The sequence below is a fragment of the Drosophila sechellia genome, chromosome 2L, assembly GCF_004382195.2.
Source record: "Drosophila sechellia strain sech25 chromosome 2L, ASM438219v1, whole genome shotgun sequence".
Classification (NCBI taxonomy): domain Eukaryota; kingdom Metazoa; phylum Arthropoda; class Insecta; order Diptera; family Drosophilidae; genus Drosophila; species Drosophila sechellia.
In genome coordinates this window covers 7,539,028-7,556,477 of record NC_045949.1, presented here as the reverse complement: position 1 = coordinate 7,556,477, position 17,450 = coordinate 7,539,028, and the positions used below count along the sequence as shown (strand labels likewise).

Below are 17,450 nucleotides of genomic sequence, written 5' to 3'. Positions count from 1 at the left end.
TCTTTATGACCACATTTGACAATAATTTTTAGATAATGTTAGAGCACAAAGGTATACAAAATATATTTTTGGAAGTCTTTCAAATCTAAAACCAGATCATATTTAATGTGAAGCATACCATTAGGCTGCATCGTTCACATTTTAGCATTAAGTTTTGTTCATGATATTGCATAGTTCAAGATCACTGCTTAAATGGGATAAAAATTAGATAAACAACGACACGTCAGTACCTATCAATAAGTCTGAAAACAGAGTATACAGTTACGCATTTTTTAACTTTGAAATGCTTATTTACTTACGTCTGAACATTTTTTATCAGTACTTCCACAACAATATTTTCCTTTCGCATTAAAGCTAGGAAAGAATCTTTTCCCATAAGGCTCACCATTATGTGGACTAGCTTTAAGCCACGATGCCACAAGTTATACTAGAATATCAAGGCATTATTCAGCTGTTTCCTCTAAATTCCATTGTCACTCACATTGTCTGTGTCCTTCAGCAGTCCATCGATAACCTGTTGATCCGAACGAGTTTTTATGAAAACCTTGTACACTGAATAGTTTTCATAGGAACGGGGTAGTATAGGATCTGATAGGCTACTTTTCCAAGCTGTTATCAATAGTAACAATGCAATCAGTGGACGCATCTTGACTAAACTGTAAAGCGATATTTTGTAATTTTGAGCTGACTATTTATACAGCTGGGCTTAAGAATAAAAAATAGTAGAATATGAATGAGGGTTCAGAGAATTGTGTTTCTCAAGACCGAAAGTAATAAAATAAGAATAAGGCTACAGACACTTGCCTTTAAATAAAGCTGTTCTGAAAACAATCTGGAAATGAAATTCATATTTATGAGGGCATTTTCTGCGGAATGTGACCTCATTATGCAGAGTCATGACTACTCTGATTACAAGAAATTATATATATTAAGCTCTTTACCCAGACTTCTGAATGTTTTAAAAAATGAATCTATTAGAAATTATGCATATACTAACGGTCAGTTGTGTGAATCTGATAAGGCGATCAAAGGGGTTTTATAGATCGTTTAATAGTGCGCTCCTGTGCTACTATCTTTACGATCCAATTATGAATCGATCGATATAGGAAACGTCTGGGTTTTTATTTAAACGAAATTGGTAGTCGCTTTCCGCATTCTCAGCAATAAGCATGGCTCTATTTAGTTTACCTATAGTCCTGGCACTGGTAGTCTTAGCTCAAGGAGCAAGTTTTGGTCAGGACCAAAGACTACGCTATGACGACTACTCGGTTTATAAAGTCAAGTTTGAAACTCAGGCGCAGAGAAGTATCTTAAGAAAGCTTGCAGAAGATCGAGAAAGTGTAAGTAAGCTTAATGTAACATCTTAAGCAAATGGTTACCTGTTCACTCAGTTCAGGCTGTGGCATGAAGCCAAGGATGAGTTACACCTGATGCTAAGTTCAGGTGCCTTTGGCGAATTCGAGACTGAAATTCGGAAGACTAATGTCACTGCAGAGCTGTTCATCAGAAATGTGCAAGAGTGAGTAAGCAACTAGTAGTGACTATGAAAGTAAATGGAATTCAAAGATTGCTAATCAGGCTTATCGATTCGGAGGAAGCAGCCAATCTGAAAGCCAGTAGAGATGGATCATTTGGTTGGACGAAGTACAATTCTCTGGCGGAAATTTATGCGTGGTTAGACGGTATACTAGCCGCTTATCCAACGATAACAGAGGGTTTTATAGTGGGTCAATCGTACGAGGGACGCACCATCCGGGGCATAAAGATCTCCTACAAGTCGAATAACCCAGGAGTGCTTATTGAGTCCAACATACATGCAAGGGAGTGGATCACCTCTGCAACAGCCACCTGGTTGATTAACGAGTTCCTTACCTCCACGGATGAATTAGTGAGGGATCTTGCGGAGAATCACGACTGGTATATAGTGCCAGTGCTGAATGTCGACGGTTTCGTGTACACTCATGAAAAGGTACCACTGCATTCATCTATACCTGACACCTTGCTTGTAAAACACATATTTTGTAGGATCGCATGTGGCGAAAGACCCGTCAACCTTCCGAAATTTCTAGTTGCATCGGAGCAGATCCTAACCGAAATTACGATTCGCATTGGATGGAGAACGAGGGGGCTTCTTCAAATCCCTGTGCCGAGGATTACGGTGGACCCAAGCCCTTTTCTGAGCCTGAAATCCAGGCCATGTCTGAGTTTGTAATCAGCATCAAGGACAAAATTAATGTTTTGCTCGCGTTCCACTCGTACAGTCAGCTTCTGCTCTCTCCCTATGGACACACTAAGGAGGAGTTTCCTCCCAATTTTGATGATATGATGGAAGTTGCTAAAGCCTATGGAGATGCAGTTGAGAGCCTTCCTTATGGAACTGTCTACAGATACGGCTCAGCTGCGGGCATTCTTTGTAAGCTTTTGGACAATAGATTGTATTGGCATAGATGTAAACTTAAATTATTTCCACAGATCCCGCGTCTGGAGCCACCATCGATTGGGCATACAATGAACAAGGAGTGGAGATATCGTATACCATTGAATTCAGGGACACCGGTCGATATGGTTTTATCCTGCCCCCGGTGCACATTATTCCAAACGCAGAGGAGGCACTAATCGGCATTGCTGCCCTATTAGAAAAGTGTAAAGACCTCGGCTATCTCGGGCTTAAGAGCGCGCTGTAAGTGCTGGGGAAATTCAATGTGCAATAAAACAATAAAGATTAACTGCAGATAATCACCGTGTTATGTTTCTTAAGCACGAGGCCGTCAGTAGAATTTTAGTCATTGCTCAAAATGCGTCTGCTTTGGTTGCTTGCTACGCTGGTGGCTCTAACAAGTGCTGGTATCCATAAGGACTCCCCTAAAGAGCGTTATGATAACTTCAGGGTATACAAGCTCACTATACAGAACAAAATTCAATTGGCTGTGATCGAGAAAATTGGCGAGCTGACGAAGAAGGTTAGTTGTTCACTGCCGCAGATCAGAAGACATATCCCACTATATTCTTTTGTGTTTAGTACAATATTTGGAAGGAGTATGACGAGCGTAGTAGGGAGATTGATATTATGGTTAGTCCTGGAGAACTGAACCATTTTCAGGAGCTGCTTAAATTCAATAATATCAGCAGCGAGCTTATGGTCGAGAATGTCCAAGAGTAAGTAGTGGAATGCGGCACAGCGTACGGGTTAATGCCACTCGAGTCGATAAGATCGCTCGATTAGCTAACCAAGTGCGTGCTCACTTGGGACCATATAGTTAACGATCGGATCCCCATTTAGGCGTATCGACGAGGAGCAAGTCACGCCGACTGCAGATAGCGCCACCTTTGGCTGGACGAAGTACTATGAGCTGGAAGAGATTGAGGCCTGGCTGGACGAGATTCTAAACGCTTATCCCTCGGTGACCGAGGAGTTCATCGTTGGCAAGTCCTACGAGGGGAGAACCATTAGAGGCATCAAGATCTCCCACAAGGCTGGCAACCCTGGCATTTTCATCGAGTCCAACATTCATGCCAGAGAGTGGATAACTTCGGCCAGTGCTACATGGTTCATCAATCAGCTGTTGACCTCAGAGGATGCCGATGTGCGAAGTTTGGCCGATAACTATGATTGGCATATAATTCCCGTGTTCAATGTAGATGGTTTTGAGTACTCACACAAGAAGGTGAGTGCATGCTTACACTGATTTAGAGAACTATTTATATATTTAAATCTTTGCGATAACAGGACCGTATGTGGCGCAAGACACGTCAGCCACATGCCACGAATGCCTGTATTGGAGCTGACGCCAATAGGAACTTCGACTCCTATTGGCTACAAAACAATGGAGCCTCTAGCAATCCCTGCAGTCAGACTTTTGCTGGGGATAACCCTGGATCGGAGCCCGAAGCCAAGGCCTTGGTCGAGTATCTGACCAAAATCCAGGACCAAATTAGTGTGTACATATCCTTCCACTCATATGGACAGTATTTGCTTTCGCCGTACGGACATACCAAGGAGGAGTTCCCAGAAAACTACAATGATATTCTGACTATTGGCAAAGCTTTTGCCGATTCCATTGAAGCACTGCCGTACGGAACCGTCTACCAGTATGGTTCTACAGCTGACGTGCTTTGTAAGTATTGCTTTAATCAAACTAGATCAACTATGCACCCGCATGCTAAATTATAACTATTACACAAATGTGTCTTCATCAAACAGATGTGGCCACTGGAACCTCCGTGGACTGGGTGTTCAACGAGCTGGGCAAGAAGATCGTTTACACTATCGAGTACCGTGATAAGGGTCGCTACGGATTTATTCTGCCACCAGTGCAGATCATTCCCAACTGCGAGGAGCTAATGGTTGGAATGCTGGCTTTAATCGAAAAGACCAAGGAGTTGGGCTACTTGTAAGAGCACGATTTATTTGACCCGATTATATGGTTTATTCGTGTCCATTAAAGTACCTAACATAAGAGGCCAGCAAATCGTCCATTTTGTATCCTTGGGTGGTGCTGCACAGCAGCTTCGATGCTCCGATCATGTTACCAAACCGAATGTGGAAGTGATTCTTGCCCGAGCTCCAAATTCCCAACTGGGAGTATTCATAGCTGTGAAGGATCTCCTTAGTTGTCGGATCCAGCATATGGAAACCTGTGCTGTTAATTGCGATTAAAAGAGTTTCGGGAAGGGTATCGTCATTTTGTTGCTTCACCACAAAGAATGTGGAGCCGAAGCAAGAGAAATGGGTGAGCTCTTGAAGGAACAAAATCTTGGCGTGATCCTCCGTTAAATGATCGCGGTGGACTTTGGGCAGGATCTGTTGCCTCCATTCGGCCACCGTTTGAAGCGGCATTAGGTCTTCAGGAATTAAGCGTGGCAGAACTTCGGGCAGCCGCTGCAAGCTAACGTTATGATCTGCACTGTACACAAGAACTGCCAAACGCGAGGCCTGCTCGCAATCGATGGGATAGTAGCCCTTCAAGTATTTGTGCAGCTCTTGCGGATAGCTGAAGATCACATCTCCATTGAGGTCCCCGCCTGGATGGTTGTTTAACCATAACTTCCTCATGAAGTGCAGTTGGTAGTGGCCATCGGATATGGAGCGTATGGTCCTCTGCTGTCTTAGCCAGTAGATGAGTTGGGTGATGAAATCAAACACAAACTCCTCTTCAGGCATAGCATAGACCCTGTCACCTGTCTTCAAAAAAATACTATAACCAACAGGTGATTTGAGCTCCAATCTCTGGGCTATATCCGCTATGAGCTCTGCTCCCCGTGTGTGCGATTCAATCTCGAAAGCCTCAACCGTATCGTCGGGGAAATATATCTTGTGGTAGATGTGCAGGCATCGCTGTTGAATTCCCTCAACCTCAATGAGATGTGGAGCTTGTTTGCGCTGGCCCTGGGCCAAGGATCGCTTCAGTCGCTTCAGGCAGGCATCGGCGAGGGCGTCTGCACGCATGCGCAGTAGTATGATCAGCTCCCTCATCACCAAGACACTGGGAGCCAACAATCCCGTGGCCAAGTAAAGCAGGTCCCAGCCACGCTTCTCGCTTTCGCTGGAGGGATTATCGCTCAGTTGCTTCATCAGCTGGCAGTAGAGCTCGTCACACAGCAGCGGATGCTGCAGCGCTGGCTGGAAGATGAGGTCCGTGTTGACCGGTAGATTGCTCCTTGCTATGTCGCCCATGTACTATATGTTAAGAACAGATTGGTTGTATGAACTAAAAGATGTATCTTCTATTCACTTCAGAGCATACCTTAAGAATATGATGATCCATAACCAATGCCTGCTGGAAAAGTGGGGGTACCTTAACGACAGCTTTGAGCAGAGGGGCTTTCAGCGGCTCAGGTGAAAACTTTGATAGTTGTGCCTTATCGGAGCTAAAAAATAATGGTTGAATTAAATTGAATTCCATACCAACTTGTTTTACTTACTCCAATGGCTCCCTAAAGTGGCTCTCAGCCAGCTGAGAGATATTGTGTTGACGACGGCGAGAGTAATTGGCTCTTGGAGTTGGTTTCGGGGGTTCTTGAAATCGGCCCTCCCGGAGGATATCTTGAAGTTTTTCACTCGGCTTGGTGAGGGTGGCCAAAACGCGAACATTTCCAGCAGCAAACTGACCCCACTGGCCATTGACACATCCCCTGTACCAGTCTTGTGCATTACCAGCCATTAACTGGGCACCTGTTACACCTGCCTCGAATTCGATTAGGTCACCGGAGTTTAGCACTAGACAATCCTCTAGATCCCCCTCTACGACCTGATCAAGAGCTACGCCATAGCTTGAACGCTGTCGGAGATTATCCAGCATATAGTTTATCACCTCGTTGGCATCCTGAGCAGTGCTGCACTGCAGCACAAAATTGACGTGTTGAAAGGTCATAACATGCAGTTTATCATCTGATTCCACGTGCACTTTCAGCACCTCGCTAAAACAACAGGAAGCCAGAACCTGTTCGGTTTCGTCTATAAGGAAAAGGCCCGTGGAATTAATGCCCAGCATAAGTTCATCGCTCTGGAGCTTTGGTCCCTCTTTGCGAACCACTTCAAACAGGCGCGAGTGTCTCATAGGCCAGGAGAGATGTGCAAAGAGACATATATCCTCCTTGGCTCTCTTTTGTGCCTCCAATAGCAGGTCTTTCTTTTCTTCCTTCACATAAGAGCTCTTCCCGTAGGTAACAGCTATTAGGCGACTCCAGTTCTCAATGGCTCGCTTGCCGGGAGCTAGAAGATCACTTGGGACAAATGCTGTGATCTCCGATGGCTTCAATCGAAGAATCTCCCCAGGTCCATGTTCTACAAAGCAGGCCAGAGCGCACACCATTGCTATGTCCTTTTCGGAGCGACATCGATACTCTCCGCACTTCAACCCGTTAAGAATCTGCTTGTATATTAGTTGAGTGGCCTTGGGGTCCACCGAGGGATCATACCAAGTGGCAAACATTTCCTTCCGGAGGTATAGTTTCCATGGTGCATCCAGCTGGCGTTGCTCGCACTCCGAAATGGCATCCAGGACATGCTCCTGACCTGCTCCCAGCGGCATTAGCTTCCCATTCAATAACATTACCAATCCAAAGCCAAAGGTGTCGGTTATCCCCATTCCCTGACAAAGTTGATGGACTGCCTCTCGGGCCGTACTGGCCGCATCCACCTGCAATCTTCTCTGCTGTCCATCCATCAGGTGAATGTCCAACTTAAGTGGGTGGCGACCCCGGATTGCGTGGAGCTCGAATAACGAAGGTGGCTGACAGCGTGGTCCATTGACCAGGGTTCGCTCCAATCGCTGCAGGGAAGGAGTGGCCTGCAGTTGCGCAGTTCCCTGCTTCATGAAACTGCGCAAGTGTGGCTCAAATTCTTCGCTGGGGGTAAAGCAGCTGAGGCATAGCGAAAGGAGCAACCATCCGCGGGAGTAGGAGCTCCTACTTGGGTTAAGATATAGCTGCTTGCAGATCTGGGCTAAGATTTCGTCTCTGCAATAATGAATTATTTGGTTTGATGCGAATAAATGTCTTGTCTTCTTGTAATAACATACCGTAAGCTATTCTTTATTATACCGTGACCAATGATGAAGTGAAGTTTCTCCAGGTGGCTTGTGGGAACGTTGAGCCAGTGTTGATAGAATTCCTGGGCTTCCTTTTCACCACTAGCCGAAGGCTTTGGAATACGTCTTTGGGATTGACGCACAAATAAGCGAGGCTTATAGGAATCAGAAGTGTTCAAGAGGCTTGCCAAATCACTCATCAAGTTTTCATTATCGGATGCATGAAGAGAAGGCGAGGAAATAACATCTGGCAAGTCGCCCATAAAGCGGAGTATAGTCAACCAAATGGCCTACAATTAAATGTAAATTATTCTTTTATATTTACTCACTTTCCAATCACTTACCTTAGATGCCATCTCATCAATGGGATGTTCATGTTTTAACAAAGATTTCTTCAGAGGCTTTCTTTCGTGCTGTGCAGTGGCGCCACCACCGAAGTAAGTCGCTGCATATTTCAAATAACTGAAGTCGGAGGTGTCGATGTTATTCGGCACCGATTTGGGTAGGCGTATTGTATCTCCAGAAGAGATGTTGTTAAGTTTCCTCAACCCTGCCTGAAAGTAGCATTTGATAATATGATTATTTACAGGGTAAACAAAGTTTCAAACACCTATACAAGCTATATTCACTCTCCCTAGTTTCGATCTCTTATACCCGGTACTAGCACAGAGTTTATAATTCTGCCGTATTAATTATTTCGACACCTGTAATCTGAGTGCCACTTATCGAAAGGTGCTTTACTCGTAAGCTTTTATAAATATAAACTTGTCGGTGAGGGACTAGTGGTAGTACTAGTATGCTGCACCCGAAGATATGCCCTCGCGATAAGGACGGCGGCGATTATTTACGATCCCGTTTTATTTCATTTATCATTTGGTATTTGTTTTAAACTTCTGCCGCCAACTGATAACGCATGGTGTTGGCCACGCTTCGAAAAACTCAGGCCTCGACGCGAAAATTTGTTTAGCACCCATTTAGTTACTGACTAAAGACGACACGACATGGATCTGCGTACTGAAAAATGGTTGGACGGGAAAAATTCTTCAAAATTTTGTTAAATAAAATACAATTTAGTGCGGGTGGGTGCGGATGGTTTTATTTAAATTTGGGCAGATAAACTTTTTAGTCTTGGCCTAAACAATTTCTTCGTGGTAAAGTATAAGCTAACTTTGATATTTTTGTAAAAGGAAATCCCTTACAAAATTATCTTTCCAAAGGAAATATAAACGAAAAGGTAAGGAAATTGGCTCATAAATTAGCTTCCTGATAATCTCATTTTATGGTGCTATAAAAATGTTCCATACGAGAAATAAAGATCTTTAGTGGTCCTCTTAAAAATTCTAAGAAGGCTTTGAATTAATACATTTAAATTAATGCAATAAATCTTTCAACAAATTTTAACTAGATAGCTGTATAAGCTTTCTTTAAATAAAAATTGTGGAAGGCTCCAGAACTTTATATAAAACATGGTATAATAATCTGGTAGGTTTCATAAAATAACAATAAAATCGCCTGTGTGCTCCTATCTTTTGAACAAATTAATTTATTCTAATCGAGATAGCGTTTAAATGCCCTTGTAAGCCACTTGGCCTATTCATGTCCACTGTCACATTTTAATAAGTAAGAACTGATGACTCAAGCTCACTCAGGTTTTTTTTTTCGAGTATAATGGTGAAAAGCAATCCCAAAGTGGGGATATGAGTGTGGGACGCTCACTGGACTTGGACACAAAGCACAAAAGCCGGATTGGGTAGTTCGACTTTACCCCATAACCATACAACCACAACCAACGCAGACGAGTAAACACACGAACGAAATGCGCATTAATGTCTATAGTTGCCTTAGAGAGTTTTATTTACAGAGTTTAATAAATATGATACATTTAGAAGTAAGGAAAATGTAACAAAACGCAATCACAAGCCAAGTTATATGTTTTTATATACAAGCCGACATTTACTGCACTTATGTATAAGATTTGTACATTAAAAAGGAACCCAATGGGTGGCCCAAAATCTATGTCGTTGGACTGGACAAAACTCTGGAAGGGTGCTGATCAGTATGTTGGTACCATTCGTTTGGAAAGTTAAATCAATAATATCGTTTAGTCAGTAGAGATATGGTTTGTTGCCATTAGCAAAGAAAATATTTTTATACAGATAAATAAAATATTTTTATACAAATAAGAAATCCCAATTGAAGCGCAATTTTCAAGAAGCAAATTTGTATAAGCTTTTTATGAAATTTACATGTTTTTTTGACTGAAGTTTGTAAAAAAAATGATTTATTTACAGTTTTGCGTGGATAATTGTAGGATAAGAGCGCTTTTTAAGTCCTTAACCAATCGTACTGATCAGGACCACTATTAAGAGAGTATACTGGCCAATTCCAGCCGTAGTAACATTAGCCATAGCTACGAGTCTCTAGTTTGTTCGGATCTGTTCCAGTCCCAGCCTGATTCGCTACTAGAGGCGGGTCTGGTTGACAATCTTCCGAGGCGCCGCCTCGTAATAGTTGACCGGGCGGGAAAGGAGCTTGGTGGGCACGTCTCTGCGCAGGCGCAATGCCTGCTCGAACATCATAGACTTCTCTTTGACATTCGGCCCCAGAGGACCACTCACATCGGGTTCATCGTTTAGGAAGCGGAACACGTCATCCACCATTTGCTTGGAGGACTCCACATCAATGGTGCCAGGACTCTCGGTTATGGTATTAATTCTGGTGGCGGCACTGGCCGGTCGAGTAGGTAGTGGGGCAGCTACTATCAGTGTGGTGGGTGGTGGGGGCAGGGAGTTGCGGGCTTGCAGGGTTGGAGCCTTGGGAGCCTCTTGCTTGACGGGCTTAGTTCTCTTCTTCTGCTGCACCGCAGCCATGGCCAAGGCGTTTCGGGCGGCTGCTTCGGCCTTGAGCCTCTGCTCCTCCTGGAATAGTTTTTCCTGCTGATCTCTTTGTTCTTTCTCCTTCTGCTCCTTCAGTTGCTGCAGTCTCAGCAGTTCCTCTGCTTCCTTCATCTTGGCCAACTTAAGTAACTCCTCCTTCTTCAGCTGGTTCTGCTTTCGTCGCTCCAACAACTTTTTCTGGAAGTCCTTGCGAACCAGATACCCTCGACTCAAGGCCTGCAGTTTTATGGTTCGACATCTGACCATCGTGAACTTGGTGGTCAACTGCTGCGCAGCTATACAGGCTCCCAGGCGATGGAATCCCTGCCGCATAACCTGGTACTTACGACGCTGCAGGCGACCTCGCCAATATCTCTGAACCGTAATAATGGCCTCGCGGTATCTCTTCATGTAACGTCGGAACAAGACCCGTCTGATTCCTCGCTGAATGGTCACGATACTCTTGAGCATCAGCTGGGACCGCTGCAGTTCCAGACTGGCGTCGTCCTCGTCCCGCAGGAACAGCTTTGTTTTTCCGTACTGGCGATCGGAATCGGCAGGTAGGGCAACTTCACAGATCTGCCGCGCCACCTTCCGGCAGTCACATTGCTCCAAAGATCCCACCGGTGGCACCAAGAGGCGGTATCTCTCCACGAAGGCACGGTAGGCGTGGCGGATCGGATAGCCCGCCCTTCGAATGCGTGCCGTCTCCATCATTCCAGAGTAGCGTAACTGCCGCACACACAGCTCCTTGTCAAAGTTCTAAGGAAAAGTAGAAACAGTATATTAGGACTAAATATGGTTCGAAGAAGACTTTTGCAATAAATAATTACACCACATGCTTGAATTTTATTTTTTCAAATGAAAAATGTGTCACTCACCTTTGGTTCCTTGTATTCATTGGGCTTGATGCAACGGATAAAGTAGGGATGTGCCTGCGACAAAGTGCGCATCAGCATGTCCAGAGAGTTTCTGAATTTCACGCACAAAGTGGGCTGCTTCTTGGCCGTATCCATGGGCATTTCATGTGGGAATATGTCCACCAGATACTTATTTGCAGATCGCTGCACCAGAGTCCTTAGATCTCCGCTGAATGAATCCCTGTTCTTTTCAAGGAATCCCAATGGATTGTACATCACGACGCCGGCATAATGACGGATTCCAAATAGAGACGTTTGGGTGGTTTTACCTTTTACGTAAATGGAACGATTACCATGCTGAACATGTAGCTTTTCGAGCAGAGTTTGATCAGTGCCCTTGGGAAACTTGGACTCCTCGTCAATGAGGGACATCAAGTTCATGGGTTTCATGCCAATTAGATCGAGGATTTGCTGATTATCCTGGAACTCAATGTGCTGCCAGTTGATATGCTCGTTCTGGTACTCATCCTGCTCCATCTGTGGGAAAAGTTTGGTTAGTAAGGATATCACACATTTTATTTTGATCACTTACCTTGAAGATATGTCCCACAAAAAATTGCTGTAGATTTTCGTTGGCATAGTTGATGCACAGTTGTTCAAAACTGTTATTGTCGAAGTTCTCGAACCCGAAGATATCTAGAACACCTATGCTATTCATGGGCTGATCCACTTGCTTGTTTATAGTCTCATTGATTCTTCGCACGATGCGCACAAAAATTCCATCGTACAACGATTTTACAAACGCATCTCGACCCTCAATAGCCGCTTCCTTGGACAAACTGGTGGTCACGTGCTCACCATGCACAAAGATGGTTCTTTGCGTAAGAGCAGCATTGAGAGCTGATATGGGTATTCCCAGTAATTGAGCCACTCTCTGTAGATTTGGAGTGTCGTCTATCTCAGCCGTAGCCAAATTGGCCACCTCGGTGGCCGTGAATCTGAGGTTTCCCAGGTGCAAAATAGCCGCCAGTAAACTAAGTATGCTCCAAACTTCCTCCGGCTTAAATGAAAGCACCTTCATCGCCGCTCGAATATCGGCAAAATCCTTGGCATCTCCTCTTCCTGGCAAAGTAAAGCATCCTCCTTGGGCCAAGTAATGATACTGACTTGGCGATTGCTCCTGTAGCTTTAGGCGTTCTCTCTCCGCAGTTGAAAGTCCCGCCAACATGCAGTAGAAAATGTGATAGTTGCGCTCATCGCGACTCTGGAAAACAATTCGGGATTTTTCCAGAAGATATTGCTGGATTCTAGCTCCCTGAATAGCGCCCTGTGTCGTGAATCTGATCTCGATGTACTTTCCGAAACGCGAGGAGTTGTCGTTCCGTACAGTCTTGGCATTGCCAAAGGCCTCCATAATAGGATTGGCCTCTATGATTTGCTGTTCGATCCATGAGTGTTTGCCACTAATTGCGGCCAGATACTGAAGGATCAGCTTGGTGCTCTCCGTCTTTCCGGCACCCGACTCCCCGCTGATCACCACACACTGGTTCTCCTTAAGTCTTTGCAGTCTCTGAAAGGCATTGTCACTAATGGCGAAAATGTGAGGAGGTAGTTCAGCAAGGGACTTATTTCTGTAGAGCTGTATCTCGCGATTCGTGTAGATAGGCAGAATCTGGTACGGATTGATGGCCACCAACATGGAGCCTGTGTAGGTCTACAAATATTTAGAAATGGTTAGCTAGCTAGGCAACTTAAGTAAATACTAGCAAACTCACATAAATTAATTGCATGGCATATCTGTTCTGCAGGTTCCTCAGTATAGTGTACTCCTGTAAGTCACCCAAAGTGATCATATCCTCCACATCCTCCTGGGAGGTGATATGCATGGCCTTCAGGACATCCCCCGCTGGAACCCAGAACTGCTTGTTCCGGTCATCGCAGACTAGGGTCTGTGTTTTCTCCGTTCGCACAATTCGAGCTCCAAAGGGCACTGCGAATTCGCTGGTAGTATTTTGCGGCTTAACCCACACATACTCGCCCTGTATTAATGAAATCACAAAATAATAGAGATTAATGTCACAGAATTAATTTAATTATTGTCAAAATCCTACAAGCCCAATATTAACCCAGTGGCAATTCAAAAACTGGTAGTGGGTCATACCTCAAATGTAAATACTGATAAGAAGTTATTACACCGCCGAGCGGAAATAATTCTACATTGGAAGTTTATAAATCTAAATTCCTGCCTGTTCATAAAGTGAACAATAAAGCCTGAGAACTTAACAGAGGCTTATTTAGAATGACGCATTTATTAAGGCAGATATCATCGAACTTTGAACTTCATTTTTAAATATTATTTAACTAACGAACTTTGAAAAGCAAAACATCTTGCATTCAATGCTTCAGTATATGGCTCCTATATAAATAGATTTTAGACTCCGATAAGAAATCAGAAAGGTATCAAATGAGTTGTTAAGTAATTAACCCGTGGGACTCTTAATTATCCAATGAAATATAGATATATTTGATAGCTCTGCCACACCCAAACCAATTTCGGTGACTTTACTTTGTCTGCTTTATATAAATTGCTTTAGAAATAGGTGAATGAAATAAGGGTAATGAAAGCAAACGGTAGCCAACATTTGCAAATAAAAGTAGTTGTTGCCAGGCGTTATCTTATCGGCGGAATGCCGATATACAAAGAGGTTTTATCGGTATTTCGGAATTAAACTGTGAACAGAAGAAGACTACATGACATGGGAGCCGAACAAGTAATAATTGCCAAAAACTAAGGGTCACCACGAAGATTTTTAATCTACGTAATCTAGAAAATTTGATTTTTTGGTATCGATCTTCCACGACCTTGCTTATCTACTTCAAGATAAGATTAAAGACCAATCGAACCGAAATCAGTTGATGTCACCCATTAGCCATTTCAAAAAAATGACATGAGCACCTGCAATAAAAAATCGATCTATTTGTATTTTAGAACTTTACTTTCGCCATAAATACTGATTGAAAATCGGTTGCTTATACTAAAGTGTTCGACCATGAGATCACCCCATTAAACAATGAGTCATTTCTGCGAGTTATCAAAAATATTTTAACCATTATTGTTGGCTACTGGGTGTATAATACTAATTTTTTAGGAAGGAAAACTTAATCAAAGCAGTGCATTCTACTTTAAGTAGTTTCAGGTTTAGTTTATGCCAAAGAATTTTATTGAGCTTTTTCGTATCTCTATTCCTGTGTCGACTAAACTCAATCGATAATTGGCTTTGATAAGACATTTGCTTAGAGAGGAAGTATAAGGAATTTATATGGTGCTATTTTTGGTTGTATTCTGCAAATGAAACCCGAGACATATTTGAGCTCGTGACGGACACAATCTCTTGTTAGGCTACCTGCTCGTAAATACTTTATGCCCATAATCACACGTATTACTACATTCCAATTAACACCCCACGTGTAGGTGAGCGTAGGTGATAAGAGGAGGGAAGTTTAAAATTAAAATGAGACCCATGATGGGCATAAAGCAGAGCTCTGCCAAAGGAATGTGATAAATCGATTCGGTTATCATAGTAATTTTCTGATAACCAGAGCGAATGGATGGGAAAAACTGCCACGACAACCAGGAAGTCGATCTAAACTCGTACGGTTTTGGCATTCGCACTTACATGTTGCCGCACAAATTCGGACATGACTATTTTTTTTTTTTTTTTGGCCCGGCCAATTTCACTTCACCCCACTTCACAGACACACGCGCCGTCGACGGTTCTTAATTGGCAAATATTTGCCCAAAGATTTGAGTTCTGTTGCCACAGCCGTTTTTAATCGAAGTTTTCTGTAGTTCTGTTCGGTTCGGAGTCTCGCAAACGTCTGGGCTCTGCTCATCGGGGCCCTCGAACCATTCGTCTGGTGGAGCGAGTATTGCCAACTGTTATCTCGCCTGATAATGAATATTGAATGCTTTTTGGCAGCCCTTATCGTCCCTGTCTCCATATGGCGGCGCTCTCAGCGAAATACAAATTCGGCTTCCAGGGGATATGCCGTATACTCACCGCACCATATGCATTTTGCATACGTCATGATTAGCCGTATAATCGTGTATTTCACGAATCGCCGCTTATCTAAACATGAGCTGCACATTGGCTTACATGCGAATATCACCGTAACTGACCCTGCCCATGAGTCATGTGATTGATCATGAGTGTTCCGTAGCTCATGGATAACGCAAGCTAATACCAATATAATGCAATCTGAAGTACCCAGCCATGAGTTGGTGCCAATGGCCATCGTCGTTCTATTGCGATTTAGGGAAAGTACCAACATGTGCTATCAGAACACATATTATTGTTTCAATTTTACCTTTAAGAGTTAACTTTTTTTAAGGATACATATTTTTAAAGTTTTTTAATAATCCAGAAAACGTTAAAATAAATAAAGTATTTAATAAAACTATAATATCTTAATGCAACTCAAATCAGAATAATAAATATATTAAGCTTTTAAATAACTCACACAATATTTTGTTTGGGTATGATTTATATACTATGTATTTTGGTTTCTTTTGCTCATTAATGAACCTTTTTTTTGTTAATTCATTGTCAGACAATCAAGTTGATAAATCAATTTTAAATTGACATTGGCTTCAGTAATATAAGAATGTACTACGCAGTTCGTTTTATTGATATAAGTATCACAAGCAGGTGTCTATTTAGAAACATACACCTTTCTGGAATTCATACCTTTCACCCCACGCAATGGGTATCCATAAATTTCGATTTCAATAAAGATTACGGAGTCCAACAGTAATTGTTGAGATTCGTCATTCTCAACTCGTTTTGCCTATCGGTCGCAGCGACAGCGCTTGGCATTTGCTTCTGTAATTTGTTAAGCGTTATAATCATAATTGAATGGGTTTGTTTATTCAGCAGCCAGTGGTCGAGATACTACTAGTAGCAAATAAACAAAATTAACTTCATTTGAAGTGCAAGTGCCGGCTAGTCCTTTTGTAAATAGAATGTATAGCCTCATTTAATCAATTGAATTTATCATACAAAAATATTACTCATACGACATGTGGCCGATTCTCTTTACGTTGTGCTAAATAGCAAATAGCTAAATAGCCTTTTGAGTAAGCTCACACGACATATATCAGAACATAACAGAAGAGATTATCGAATGTATTTTTAAGTACTCTACTAGCAGATTAGCGACTTGAGATCTCCCAGACTGACTGGTGTTCACCATTTTCTCGTTGATTTCTCGTTGACTAAATTTGGTTGACTTTTCGTTTGGCGGTAACGTCATCGTTGTCAGTAGATTATTTGGACGATAAGCGAGGGAGCAGCTTCAAGTGGCTGTAATAAATTGCAGGTGCCCATGGGGACAGCGAAAGGCACGTGCCGGCAAAGAAACATCGGAAGACGCGAGTATCTGCGGCATCTGGGGTGTGACTTCCCCGGGCGAAAAAGGATGTGGCTGCCAATCCTGCCAGCAGCAACCACTAATCCCCCTCGGCTTTTCTTCCTTTCGCAGCGAGTGCGAGTCCTTGGCGGAATGCAACGAACCCTCTTGGAAAGCTCGCGGGAGGGGCGAGAGGTGCGTGTTAAAAGCGCAATTAGGATTATCCAGCAAGTGTGCTTAGCAGGAGCAACATGCGGACTAGCCGGAGCAGCTTAGCCAGCTGAGCGAGCACAGCTTTTGACCCAATTTCGGACGTCACTAATTCGTCGGCGGATGAAAGCAAAGAAAGAGCCAAGGTGGCTTTGCACTGGGAATAAAATGATTTTAGTTAATTTACTTTTCCTTTTAATACTCTTAACCGAACAAATATACAATTTTATAATAACATGTTAGAAGCTGTCTACATTTACAATTGATAACAGGAATCATGCTATTTAATAATATTGTAGTTAAATTTTTCTGTCTGCATAGAAAAATTAAAGAAGGGCCGAAGATGACAGCAAAGACTTTTCACTTTCCTCTGACATTTCGCGGATTGCTTGCTGGTGGCGCATAAAAATTCAATTAAAGTCGGCGGCGGCTGGCCAAAGGACACGAACACAAGGCGAGTGTGCCGTCATAAATTCCACGCCGATAACGCGGCGTATGCGCAATGTCGAGCAATTTGTTCTGAGTTGCCAGTTGCGAGGTGAACCCCAAGCAATCATCGTCAGGCG

The 17,450-nt window shown here is 43.1% G+C and overlaps 4 protein-coding genes across 4 annotated transcripts; 2 read left to right on the top strand and 2 right to left on the bottom strand.

Annotated features, from left to right (window-relative positions):
* Positions 1 to 7: 7 nt before the first annotated feature.
* Positions 8 to 764, bottom strand: LOC116801034. Its single transcript, XM_032718343.1, has 3 exons — positions 482 to 764; positions 300 to 427; positions 8 to 242 (listed from the first exon to the last, which is right to left on the bottom strand). The coding sequence occupies exons 1-3, from the start codon at positions 644 to 646 to the stop codon at positions 224 to 226; spliced, it is 312 nt and encodes a 103-aa protein (XP_032574234.1). The 5' UTR covers positions 647 to 764; the 3' UTR covers positions 8 to 223.
* A 374-nt stretch (positions 765 to 1,138) lies between these two features.
* Positions 1,139 to 2,736, top strand: LOC6611552 (zinc carboxypeptidase). Its single transcript, XM_002036055.2, has 5 exons — positions 1,139 to 1,340; positions 1,392 to 1,519; positions 1,579 to 1,969; positions 2,026 to 2,413; positions 2,473 to 2,736. Exons 1-5 carry the CDS (start codon positions 1,170 to 1,172, stop codon positions 2,682 to 2,684), a joined length of 1,290 nt encoding a protein of 429 aa, XP_002036091.1. The 5' UTR covers positions 1,139 to 1,169; the 3' UTR covers positions 2,685 to 2,736.
* Positions 2,737 to 2,774: 38 nt separating this feature from the next.
* LOC6611551 (zinc carboxypeptidase) lies at positions 2,775 to 4,469 on the top strand. The gene is made up of 5 exons (XM_002036054.2): positions 2,775 to 2,960; positions 3,020 to 3,156; positions 3,281 to 3,665; positions 3,728 to 4,115; positions 4,202 to 4,469. Exons 1-5 carry the CDS (start codon positions 2,796 to 2,798, stop codon positions 4,393 to 4,395), a joined length of 1,269 nt encoding a protein of 422 aa, XP_002036090.1. The 5' UTR covers positions 2,775 to 2,795; the 3' UTR covers positions 4,396 to 4,469.
* Positions 4,202 to 15,159, bottom strand: LOC6611550 (myosin-VIIa). The gene is made up of 10 exons (XM_032718941.1): positions 14,943 to 15,159; positions 13,041 to 13,304; positions 11,858 to 12,979; positions 11,287 to 11,802; positions 10,148 to 11,167; positions 7,874 to 8,083; positions 7,521 to 7,819; positions 5,923 to 7,458; positions 5,745 to 5,868; positions 4,202 to 5,677 (listed from the first exon to the last, which is right to left on the bottom strand). Exons 1-10 carry the CDS (start codon positions 14,964 to 14,966, stop codon positions 4,427 to 4,429), a joined length of 6,366 nt encoding a protein of 2,121 aa, XP_032574832.1. The 5' UTR covers positions 14,967 to 15,159; the 3' UTR covers positions 4,202 to 4,426.
* Between the last annotated feature and the right edge of the window lie 2,291 nt (positions 15,160 to 17,450).